At 38.5% G+C, this 12,763-nt stretch overlaps 1 protein-coding gene across 1 annotated transcript; it reads left to right on the top strand.

Moving 5' to 3' along the window:
• Positions 1 to 614: 614 nt before the first annotated feature.
• On the top strand, positions 615 to 1,292 carry CLDN17 (claudin 17). The gene has a single exon (XM_068545738.1). It carries the CDS (start codon positions 615 to 617, stop codon positions 1,290 to 1,292), a length of 678 nt encoding a protein of 225 aa, XP_068401839.1.
• Positions 1,293 to 12,763: the final 11,471 nt, after the last annotated feature.

Raw genomic sequence — 12,763 nt, 5'->3', positions numbered from 1 at the left:
AACACTTATTTGATTCAAGAAGTCGTTATTAAAACCAGGATTCATGAACCACATTAAAGAGAGGTGGCTTAGATTAGAAGAAAATAATAGATCATCTGAAGTCCAAAGTGTTTTGCAAACGCTCTCCAAAGAACTGGCAAGGTGTTGGTGTTTTCTTCAGTGGTGGCTTAACATATATATTTATACTTTTATATCAGAGTGATTTTTAGACAGGAGATTTTCAGCTCTGTAATTAGCAATCCACAATGGAAGTTTTGGCACATAATCACAGCATTGCTTAGACAATAATAATATGAGAAATACTAACGCTGAATGCAGTATTTCTTGGCACACCTCTGGTTACGTTCTTATTGGCTGAGAAACAATTATATATGACTAGTAAGTAATTCATACGTAGTATGAAGTGAATGCGAGTGTACGAGGGCAGCATGCATGTACAACAGGTACTTCTAGTTAAGCCACGTTCAGTCATTGCTGCAGGTTTGGACTAAAATGTTCTGGGCAGTAACAGTGGAGAACACCATCGGAGATCGCTGTAGCCTCACAGAGACCTCCCCGTTCTGGGTCGTAAGCAGCTTCCATTGCATATTGGATCCGTATTTAAAGCAGAGGCCATGGCATTTGACCCGCTGCAAACCGCTGGACTGGTTCTTGGGTTCTTCGGCATGGTGGGGACTCTGGCCACAGCACTTCTGCCTCAGTGGAGAGTATCAGCTTTTGTTGGCAGCAACATTATTGTCTTTGAAAGGGTCTGGGAAGGGCTCTGGATGAACTGCATCCGACAAGTCAAGGTTAGGTTGCAGTGCAAGTTCTACAATTCTTTGCTGGCTCTCCCACCTGACCTGGAAGCAGCCCGCGCCCTCATGTGTGTAGCTGTTGCCTTATGTCTGATTGCTCTGCTTATTGGCATCTGTGGCATGAGGAAGATTCAGTGCACAGGCGCTAACGAGAGGGTTAAAGCATATCTTCTGGGGACTTCGGGAGTCCTCTTTATCCTGACGGGCATCTTCGTTCTCATTCCGGTGTCCTGGACAGCGAATACCATCATCAGGGATTTCTACAACCCAGCCATCCACATAGGTCAGAAACGAGAGCTGGGAGCGGCACTCTTCCTTGGCTGGGCAAGTACCGCTGTCCTCTTCATCGGAGGGGGTCTGCTTTGTGGGTTCTGCTGTTGCAACAGAAAGAAGCAAAAGCACAGATATCCAGCCGCTGGGCATCCTGCGCCACACACAGATAAGGGACAACAGAACCGGACAGTGCTTAGTAAGACCTCCACCAGTTACGTCTAACACCTGTTTTTCACTCAAACTGTGGGTTATGATCAATGTGTTTTATAGAGGTTTGCCAGAAACTGTAAGTACATCAGGCAGGAGAACTTGCTTTATGACTGTTTTCAAATTGAGATGAAAAGTTTAAAGGGCATATAGATTGTAGTCATCTGTGAGAGGAATAAAAAGGACTTGCTTTAGACATTCTGACCTCATGTGTATTAAATGCATTTACTATTACTGGACTCACATAATCCCCATTCCAATTTGTGTAGTCTAAAATCAAGTATGTCCATAATCCTTAGTATAATGATAGACTCTTTTTTGTCCACAACCATATATTATCTGTTAAGAAATCCGAATTCTATTGTAATTGATAAGCCCTAGCAATAGAACATATTCTAAGATATAACCTAACTTATTTTTTCTCCAGATTATTTCTTATACTAACATGGTAACAACTAAAATGATGACTTTTTTTCTTTTTAAAACAAGCTGCAAATAATAGACATCAAATAAGGACTTTTAATTGAATTTATCAAAATATGAAAATGTTTGTTCAGTGAAAAGAGTTGTTTCTCTTTTAGGAAGCTCAAATGTACTAGAAATTAAACACTTTTAGGGAGAAGGGAGCTCTGATTTCTGTTAGGATATTCAAGAAGATGATTTTAAAGCATCTAACTTATACAGTTAAACTTGCTTAGAATTATATATTCAAAGGAAAACAATTTATAAATGAAAAATAATATGCTTTCAGAACCTATGATGTGCACCTACAAGCAAACAGAATTATCTGTCTTGATAAGACACATCAGTAGAATACTATGAACACTCAATTCTCATCAATAGGAAACACAGTCCCAATTAGGGAATTGAGGTTTGCATGTTGAAGGGAGTGGTTTCTATTCCTTGTTTTATTCTTTAGTCATTGCACATGTCTACACACTCTAAGTAAAATGAAGAATCAAAGTCATGATTCAGGCAGTTAGTCAGGCCAAAGCAAGTATCTCCTTTTGTATTCTCTAATAAATAAATAGGTATGGATAAAGCATTTTGTTTTGCTTGAATTATATGCATTATTTTCTCAATTCTTCACTTTCCATTCCATGTATTTAACATGCTAATATTGGGTCATAAGTGTGGGGCTTGGGGGAGATGGATAGTCAAGTGTTTGTGGGGCAAGACCACCCCTATGGGATGCTTCTGAATATCTCCAGTGTCTTGTGAACCAATTAATGTTTATATATTTAATTTTAACTCTTCAAATATTGTGTTTATTTTATAATAAAGATGTATTTCATTTACAACATATAATTTCAGTGAAGAGATTAAATTTGTTCACCAAATATTTATTGTATGTCCATGCTTATTATAATAAAATAATAAAATAAAATAGTTACATATTTTCAATGATGTTGGTCTACTTCCCTGAGGGGTTAATTTGAAAATGAAGTTCTGTCCTGAAAAGATCATCTAATAACTCTGAAGCATTAAATCAGAGATAACTCAAGGCTAGATGTTAATGTCAAACCCTCATTCCATTCTACAAACCACCAGCAAGACTTCAATAAGGCAAACCCTTGGTAACATAAAACTGTATTTTAAAAATTAGTAATGCATTAATGATATAGGCCAAATAAATGTAAATGTCTTCAAATAATAGCAATAAAAATAAGAAAACCAGTAATTTAGATAGATTTTTCCTAAGATTGCTTTATTTTTCAGACTTAATTGAGAAAGACCAAAACATTGGGTGCGTTGAAAAGGAGTCATTTATCTTACACAAGCAAATACATAAGACATCAGGACAAGCAAGATATATGCTTAAGGGTTGTCACGGAATCATTTGTCTTACCCTTTGGCTCACTAGAAGAAGTAATTAGTCTGTCAGGATGGGTTCCAGAATCTAAATGAGGCATGATATCCTGCTAGTCAGAGAATCAAAGAGTAAAATTGTGTAACTCTAGGTAGAGTCATAAAATTACTAGAGACAACATTAGCTACTGAATATGGGGCAAAGTTTTAGGGACTAAGAATTCTTTTCCTTGCCCTTTCATTAACCAGAGTATACTTTGGGAAAAAAATTGTTCCTTCTCTCTGCTGTACTATTTTTCCTTCTACACCAAAAAAAAAAAAATTAATAATTTTCAATGAATTTCAAGGTGCATTGTAGATGTAAATCTCATACCACAAACCCAGGTGTGGAAGAAATGCATCTTTTTTTAAAAAATCCAATTTAAATTCAACTTCTTGGGTATTTTCCCATGTATTACACAGTTTTGGGGGTCTTCTGCAGGGATAAGCAGCGGCTGAGTGGTGGGTTCAGGGGATCAGTCCATGATCATCACTCCATAGATGTACTGAGAAGATGTCTATTATGGCTGCTCACAAGGTCCCTTTAGGCTTCTCTGCTCGGTCGATTTTCTGTCATGCTTGGCAATCTTTTCTTGAGACTCTCTTGTTCTCGGCTGCTTGGATCGGTGGATTTCAACCCTGGCTGCATATTAATAGAATTGCCAGAGGAACTTTGAAAACTACCAATGCAGCCAGTGTCCAGATGACCTATGACATCATTTCCCAGAGTCATGGCAGGAATCTGACCTCCTGACTTGGTTACCAGCTGTCTACAAGCAGTGGTAAAGCAAATTTTGCCTTCTCCCATAGGAATTTAAAAAAAAAAAATATATCACCTCCACAAATCTCCTCCTCCATTGTCAAAAATTTTATACAATTTCATAGACGCTTAAGCATTCAGAAGCAAAAATGCATAAAAAGACTGAAACTTCTCTAGGCAATCTTGCTTTCCGCTTTGCTCTCTACTCCCTATCTAGAGAACCAGTGAAATGCATTGCTAACTGCCTTCTGGAATGGGGACCAGAGAGAGGGGGGAAATATACTATTATCCAGCCACACATGGTTAAAATGTTTTAAAAGACTAACCCTTTGTAGCTTACAAATTTAATTAAATGCACACTAATAATGCTTTTCTTTTGCAGAAAGATCTTGATACATTTAAAAATATTTTATTGGGCTCACTTGCTCTCCTCAGCTACCACATACTGTAGACAGTGCAGAGAGTATTATCAACATATTTTAACTAAGAGAACTGAAAATTACAGGGTTGTATGACTTGGCCAAAATCATATACCAACATTGAGAAATCAAGAAGTCAGCCATACTAAGTAGAGACTTAACAAATATTTGAGGAATGATCAAGAAACTATATACATCAGTATAATAATTTGAGATTTTAGCTAATATGAAGCTCCTCTTCCCACAGGGAAGAGATGAAACAATAGAACTCAGAAGTTTAAAGACAGTTCTTGTTTTTTTAGTCTGAAAAACCTAAATACTGAGGAGACTGTGGGCAAAGTATAAAATGGCTCAGTCAGAATCAGGTTTTTCTGAATCTTAAGATTATACAATGATTTCTTTGGATGAAGGTAAAATAAAAAGGAGCAGAGTTAAGATGGTCTCGATTTCAGTGTGTCCCTGGGAAGAAACCTATGGACCCTCCCTAGTTCAGTTCTTGGGAAGTGAGATGCAGAGAAATGACAAATTCTCAGATGGGTTTGAGAATTTAAGGACAGAAATGATCTGTGTCCTGACCCAGCTGGAACAAAGGATGTTGACAGTTTTCCTCATGCACTCACAGTGTTGGGAGATAAGAAACATCTCTGTGATGTGTTTAGTCTGTCAGGCCAAGAGATAATCTTGCCACGTTTTCCACAGCTAGAACACTATGGGAAGAGAAGAATATTTCCTACTCCCCTTAAAATGGAACAGAGCATGCAAAAAGTCCTGGTTGTTGGGATTAAGTGAGAACACAGCAGTAACACACCTGGATGGAGAAGGTTGGGGGGCAGGGAGGGTGTCCATGGCCTGTTTGTCTTCAGATCTATTCCTTGCCTTCCTCTGCTCTAATCTGTATCCTAAGGATGTTGGTCCCTGCAGGTTGTGCAGTGGTATGTCAAGAGTGGGTGGTGGCAATTGTCCTTACCAGGTATAGGCAATAAGGGGTAACTCTATCTGTAGAGAGTTTAAAAGCAATAATAAATCCACCTAAATATCAGATCTGTTCTTTATAATCTTTACATAAAGGCCTTTCTAAAAAATGTCAGTGATAAAGCACTCCTGCTCAGAAAGAAAAAAAACTGTGTTGGTCTAAGTCCTGCAGATCACTGTAGTTACTGTAGATGTAGAAAATAGACAGATAGACAGATAGACGATAGATAGATAGATAGATAGATAGATAGATAGATAGATAGATAGATAGATAGATGATAGGTAGATAGAGCCAGCAAAGAGCTGAATTGTGTCCCCTGCTAAAATTCATACATTTAAATCCTACCCCCAGTATCTCAGAATGTGACCATATTTGGAGATAAGGTCTTAAAAGAGATAAAGTTAAAATGAAGACATAAAGGTGGGACCTTAATTCAATATGACTGGTGTTCTTAAAAGAAGAGGGTAGTTGGACACAGACAGGAGCAGAGGTAAGACAATATGAGACACAGGGAGACAACAGCCATCTACAACCACAGAGAGAGATCTGGATCAGAGCCTTCCTTCAAGGCCTTCAGAAAGGACCAACTCTACCAACACCTCGATCTTGGACATCTAGCCTCCAGAACTACGAGAAAATAAGTTTGTGTTGTTTTAACCACCAGGTCTGTGGTATTTTGTTACAGCAGCCCTAGCAAACTAGATAGATATAAATAGATGATAGATAGATGGTAGATAGATAGATAGACAGATAGATAGATAGATAGATAGATAGATAGATAGATAGATAGATAGATAGAAAACCTACAGTGAGCCTTGACACATGGCTATATGTATTTGTTTCAAGAGAGAATTTTTCCTTACATTCAGCAAGGCTTATTTTTCAAATCATCACTCTGTTTACTTGGTTTTATTGTTTCAATTTCTTTGACACAAATAAAAACCCCCAGTTGCTGTAAAACGACAAAATTAAAGCAACTCGAGTTCTGTTTCTACATCTTGACAGTGTCTCTGCTATAGAAATTGGAGGCACAAACTATGTATGCACTCGCTAGCTCCAATGAGTCTAACCTGTAATGAACTTACTGGGGTTTCTTCAGAGTTACGTCTGTAAAGAATACAGTGTTCATTAAAGGATAAATAATAAAAATGTGTTAATTTTAAGCTTATAACTGAAAACAATTTCTCTTACCGAGGAGAGGTATAAGAAAAAATAGTTTGTATCTGGGAGTGAGAGAGGCCAGACAGACCACTGAGGTTGCCTTTTCCTGAGCTCCATGCTCAGCTGCTGCCCACTAGACTTGGCCAATAAGAGGCACAGGTTAGAGACAGGAAGGCAGTAGTGGTCCACCCCTTTTCTCTTTGTGGGGGCAGATGCCTCCAGTGATGACTATGTCTTCTTCCCAGCTTTGCCAGAATGGGCCACTTGTAGGTCCAGCTTCTGCCAATTGCACATCACCTCTTGGGTCCAACAATCATTGCTTTTCTTTTAATTCCCTCATCTTCAGGAAAACAGCAGTTTTCTGCTATTATTAGGTCTGGTAGGCTCCATGGTCCTCTCCTTGGTCTTCAATCTCCCCATAACCTGCCTAACCATGTCACTCTATGAAATTCCACTAATTTAAAAATATAGAATGATTTCACTTTTCTTGGTTGGACCTGAGAGACACACAACTGAAAATCATCCGAAATGGTGCCTCTCAGTCGAATCTAAGGTGAACAAATAAAGGTCATAAGTATCAGATCAATGACTTGGCTTCACATGAGCTTGGCTTTACAGAACTTAGGTACGACTCTGAGAAAATGAGGGACCCTCACTGAATAAGATTAAGTTTGTATTCCATGGGAGTTTGCAACCAAAATTAAGTTCAGTTTTTAAAAATATTTGCATGGCAAAACACCTGACACTTAGGAGATGGCAAATGTTTGCTGAGAGAATGAATAAATGATGAATTAATGAAAGAAGAAAATAAGAAGCAAATCACAATATAAAGTACCTTATCTGGGGGCAATCAAAAGTTCAATTCCTAAATGGGTCTAGAGGAGTTTTGTGGTTTTGATACTCTTAGCAGGATAATTTCCAAGAAAATATTTATTTAATGGATTGCCCATTAAAGGATTATTGCAGACAAAACAGGACATCAAGAAAATACATTTAAAATGGGCAAAAGTCTGAATTTAGACTGTGATTTAGTAATGCTCAGAATTTACTGGTTGAAATGACTAGTAAAATATTCAGTAAGAAGCCCGTCATAATATGGATAGGGCTATAGCAAAATGACTAAAACTTTTACCACAATAAAGATGTGTCAGACATTTTATCATGGCTGGTCTCACTGTGGGATGAAGAATGCATTCATCAGTTGAACAAAAACTCCCACACACTCTGAATAACAAGGTTGGCTCCGGAGGTGGATTTGGCAGAAATGAATTTGTCAAATACATTCTGGGGAAAAAATGAAAGGATGTAATAAAGGAGATATGAAAGTATAAAAGACAGCTGATAATAAAGAAAAGGCACAGCTAGGAAACAGTGCAAACCAAAATAGGGGTGGGATGGGAGGAAAGGCTATGGTGATTGGAAGGGGAGGGAAAATTTCAACTGGTACAGAAGGAGAAACAAAGGAACATTCAGCTTTACCAGGAGGAAAATAATTCTTAGAGCTGGCACTGAACCTGTGATGAAGATTCTCAGAAGCATGGAGACACCATTGCTATTTATAAAGCCCTTTTCCATCCTCTCCTGGAGCTGATGATGACATGGTTAGAATCATAGAATTGTAAGGTTGAAAAGGATCATGGAAGGAATTAAGGCCAAGACAGGTGAGCCTCTCTAGTTAACTCCTCTTCAATGTGGTCTGACCCAGGGCCACCCTACCTTCCATCAGTAATTCTCCAGACCTAAACCTGCCTCCCTCAGGAAAAACCTGCCTCTCAACTTTCCACTCACCTTCTCTGCACCACCTCTTACTCATTCTATTCCATCACCCTCAACTTGACCTCACACCTGTCCGAGCACTGAGCTTCCATTCGTATTGCACTTTGCACCCTTTGCAATGTCTTCTGATTTGATTCTTCTGAAAATGTTGGGCTCCTGAAGGTTGACAAAGATTTTTTCAATAATCTTGTCACTTTTTTCCAATTTTTTCTGACAATTTTTCTTAAACTATTGCTGAGAACTCTTTTCTTTAAGATTTTTTTAAGATACACTGCTTTTGTATTTCTTCCCTAGATCCCACATGTATCTACTTCCTTTGAGAACTCATTCATCCCTGTTTTTGCAACTTCCAGTAAATGACAAATGGATTAGTAGAAAGAGCACTGGACAAGAAGATCTGAGTTTATAACATAGCTCTTCCATTCAAACTGAGCCCCAGTGTTCGCATATACAAAATGTGGACAGTGAAAAAATACTTTTTAACATGTACTATATGCTTATAAGTAGACTAAAGGCACACAGACAGACACACATAATTCTTCTTATTTTTCTTTTATAGGTTAAAAAAAAAACAACTGATACTCAAAGAGGTTACGTAACCTTTCCAAGGACACAACCAGGTCACTGTCTGCACCCACATCAATGCATCTTGAAAGAGTATGCTTTCTTCCATGCGGTGCCCTTCCTCCCCATCTCGCCACATAAGGGGGATAATAACCATCTTCTCTACCTAGAAGGGCTACTGAAAGGAGGAAACTGGGTAGTGCCTGTGAAAGCATTTTAATCATAAAGCATTATGTAAGTGTAATACATGATTATTGTTATTATCTCCCAGCAGTCCAAGTCTTTAAGCTCTTTACAGTTCACTTGCTTTCTCTGCCCATAAAGTAACTAAAATGTCTGTCCTGTTGGCCTTAAACTTACACAAACATAATTATCATTATGTTTTCCTATGCTTCATATTTCCCCAGTATTTTTTTCCTTCATAAGTATCACAACTTAATTTTTCCCTTAAAACATTGATGACTGCTACATTCTGGTTTTTTAACTGCTGTGGTCCTGGAGTAATAATTAATAGCACCCTCTTTTTCTGTCAAAACTCCCAGTGTGGATGATAAATTATACGGTCACCTAAGATCTCTCATGTGCCTCCTGCTATGGTCCCTATTGTCTCCATTCTTGCTCATCGTGTTTTAAAACCCTGTCCCTTCCCCATTTACATTCATTAAGGCTAATCCAATTGCTACTTACTCAGCTTACTGAGATAGTCCTTTTTCTCCTCTGCTCATGTCACGAATTCTTCTGTTCCGCATTTCTGAAATACAGAAACACAGATTCTCACCTCCAACCATGGCTATTATCATGTCCCTTCCTTTATTAGAGCTCAAAGGCATTTACATTTCTAATCCTAAACTTCACTGTTTACTTTCAATTATCCTTTATTTTCTTTACTATTCTTTCCTCAGCTTTCTTTCTTTATAACTGTGAATTACTACTTAGAGTACACACAACTGGGGTCAACCTGTCCCATATGTCATTAATCACAGATATGTTTGCTCCAAACCTGGAGCACACTCTCTGTTGCTTCTGTAATCCATGCCTTCTCCCTACTTCTTTTCTCCATCTCTGTTTTGGTAGATTGCAAATGACCATTAATCATTTGCAGTTCCTTCTATTAAGAAGGAACTACTTCTCCAGCCCTGGAATGAGGGTTAACCTCATGACTAGCTCTCACCAAAAGAATGCAAAGGAAGTGACATTAAACAAGTCCTGGGCTTCCCTGGTGGCGCAGTGGTTGAGAGTCCGCCTGCCAAGGCAGGAGACACGGGTTCGAGCCCTGGTCCCGGAGGATCCCACATGCCGCGGAGCAACTAGGCCCGTGAGCCACAATTGCTGAGCCTGCGCGTCTGGAGCCTGTGCTCCGCAACAAGAGAGGCCACGATAGTGAGAGGCCCGCGCACTGCGATGAGCAGTGGCCCCCGCTTGCCGCAACTGGAGAAGGCCCTCGCACAGAAACGAAGACTCAACACAGCCATAAATAAATAAATAAATAAATAAATAAATAAATAAATAAATAAATAAATAAATAAATAAATAAATAAATAAATAAAAACAAGTCCTACGTCTAGACCTCATGAGTCTTTCAGCTTTCAGCCTTGCTCTCTTGGAATGCTCCTACCATGTTATTAGTCCAGACCACCCTGATGGGGGATGAGAGGCCAGACAGAGAGAGAAGTCCAGCCTTCTGAGCCATCCCTGTAATTCCAGCATTCCCAACTGAGGTCCATGAAATAGGAGCGAGACCAATAAACCATGTGGAGCAGAGAAGACCCATCCTGGCTGAGCCCAGCTCCAACTTCTGCCTCACAGAATTTTGGACAAGTGATATTTGAGAGCCTCACTTTACTTCATTCATTCTTTTCATATGACTATCTGTATATCAATATAATATGTTTTGTTTTCTATCTTTCTTATCTCTTTTCATTGATAGGGATATCTTGGAAAATCTTAAAGATATAAGTGTGCTTTGCATAAAAAAATCTTACTTAATTTTTGTACCGACCACGCAATTTAGGTGTTGCCATCTTTATTTTTTTTGGATAAGCACACCCATCACCAAGGACATTAAGCAACTTGAACAAAATCTTCCAATTCCTAAATAATTAGATCAAAATTTAAATTATTCATTTTGTTATTTCAATAGCGTATGCAATAAGTATTTTTCATTAGATCCAGTAGAGACCATAAGGTCTCCTGTACCATGGAGAAGTCACTCCAAGAAAACATAGAAACCAAATAAATCAAAGAAACAAATGCAATGCAATCAGTGATAACTGCCATTTGAAAAACAAAATTCTCTGGAAGTGAAGAGGAGAGGGATAATATGGATTAAGAGTGTGCAGAAGCAGAAAACCCTTCTGGAAAAGACAGAAATTGAGACAGACCTTGGGGAGGAAGGGGATTCCCAGGGGTAAAAATAAGTGAAAGAAGGTTTGAAAAGATGTCAAAGTGGAGCTATAAATATGGAAACACCCTTGGTATGTCCAGGGAAACGTGAATCAGAATACAGGCATACACAATAGGCAGCAATTTGAGATATATTTGGAAAAGTTAAGTGTTCAGCATATGGAAGACCTTGGGAACTAGGACAGAGAGTTCTTTATTTGTAATCTGTCAAAAGAACTTGCACAACAGAGTCATATTGTCACAACTGTTCTTAGAAAGCTTCTCTCATTTTAATGGACTTTATTATGGTTTGCCTTATTAATTAGTAAGTTGGTCAAAGCCATCAATATATTAACAAGTACTTACACACACTATTCAAGGAACTGGGCTAGATGTCATGAGACATTTAGAAACAAAAGTATGGTGACCAACAGTAAATATCTGCTCTCAAGAAGTGTCCAGTCCTGTTAGGTCTCTAAAACATATCCTACAGTAAAACAACAGAACAAAACAAAATTTAAAAAACCTGTCAATAATAAAAGTTGTGACTTTCACTTAAGAACAATTTTTTGGATAAAATAAATGTTTGCATATATTTTTGATGGTCCTGATCAAACTGTGAAACACTAAGGAACCCTTACTAGGAAACTCTGCTTCACTGGTACAATAAAAAAAAAAAAACACGCTATGATTGTCCCATAAATTCTATGAAAATGAGTGTTTTCACATCTTCAGGTTCCTGTATTCTAGGCATTATCATTTGAGGGATTTTAGTGCCAGTTGTTAACAAAGGCAGTGTGGTGACCAACTTTATGTGTCAACTTGACTGGGTCACAGAGTGCCCAGATATTCGTCTAAACATTATTTCTGAGCGTATCTGTGAGGATGTTTCCAGATGAGACTAACATTTGAATTGGTGGGTTTAGTAAAGTAGATCTCACCTCCCCAAAGTGTGTGGGCATCATTCAATCCATTTAGGTCTGGACGACAACCAAAAACGGAGGAAAGAAGAATTTCTCTCTCTCTCTCTCTCTCTTTTATTTTTCCTGCTTGACTATGGAGCTGGGACATAGGTCTTCTGCTTTTAGACTAGGATTCACACCGTCTGAACTCCTGATTCTCAGGCCTTCGGAGGACTTGGATGAAATTACATCACCAACTCTCCCGGGTCTCTTGCTTGCAGACAGCAGATTGTGGGACTTAACTTCCATAATTTCGTGAGCCAATTTTTTATAAGTACGTATGAGAGAGAGAGATAACGATATCCTAATGGTTCTGTTTCTCTTGAGAACCCTAGCTAATACCTGCAGTCTTCTTACTTTCAGAGAACATTCTTCACAATCCCTACAACATGGGCTTCGGACAGGATACTGCAAGACATTTAGATCACATTAGATCTGGAAACTACCAGACAGATCTCCATTTCTAATTGTGGATTGATAGGATCTGCCTTTCCTTAAAGGAATTTCAAGCATCAGTGGGCTGACGAGGAAGTGTTTTTGGAAAATATGGAATACATCTACCCTCTAAAATTCTGAAATCTCCACTGTATGCCAGTGTTTTCCTAAAATGACTGTATCAGAAACACCTGAGAAACTTGGTA

Source organism: Eschrichtius robustus, chromosome 6 (assembly GCF_028021215.1).
Source record: "Eschrichtius robustus isolate mEscRob2 chromosome 6, mEscRob2.pri, whole genome shotgun sequence".
In the NCBI taxonomy this organism is placed as follows: domain Eukaryota; kingdom Metazoa; phylum Chordata; class Mammalia; order Artiodactyla; family Eschrichtiidae; genus Eschrichtius; species Eschrichtius robustus.
The sequence above is the reverse complement of the archived record's forward strand: the minus strand, read 5'-3'. Positions and strand labels throughout refer to the sequence as shown.

Excerpts from the sequence above, each read along its gene's own strand:
- CLDN17 (XM_068545738.1), top strand. The coding sequence starts at position 615 with ATGGCATTTGACCCGCTGCAAACCGCTGGACTGGTTCTTGGGTTCTTC.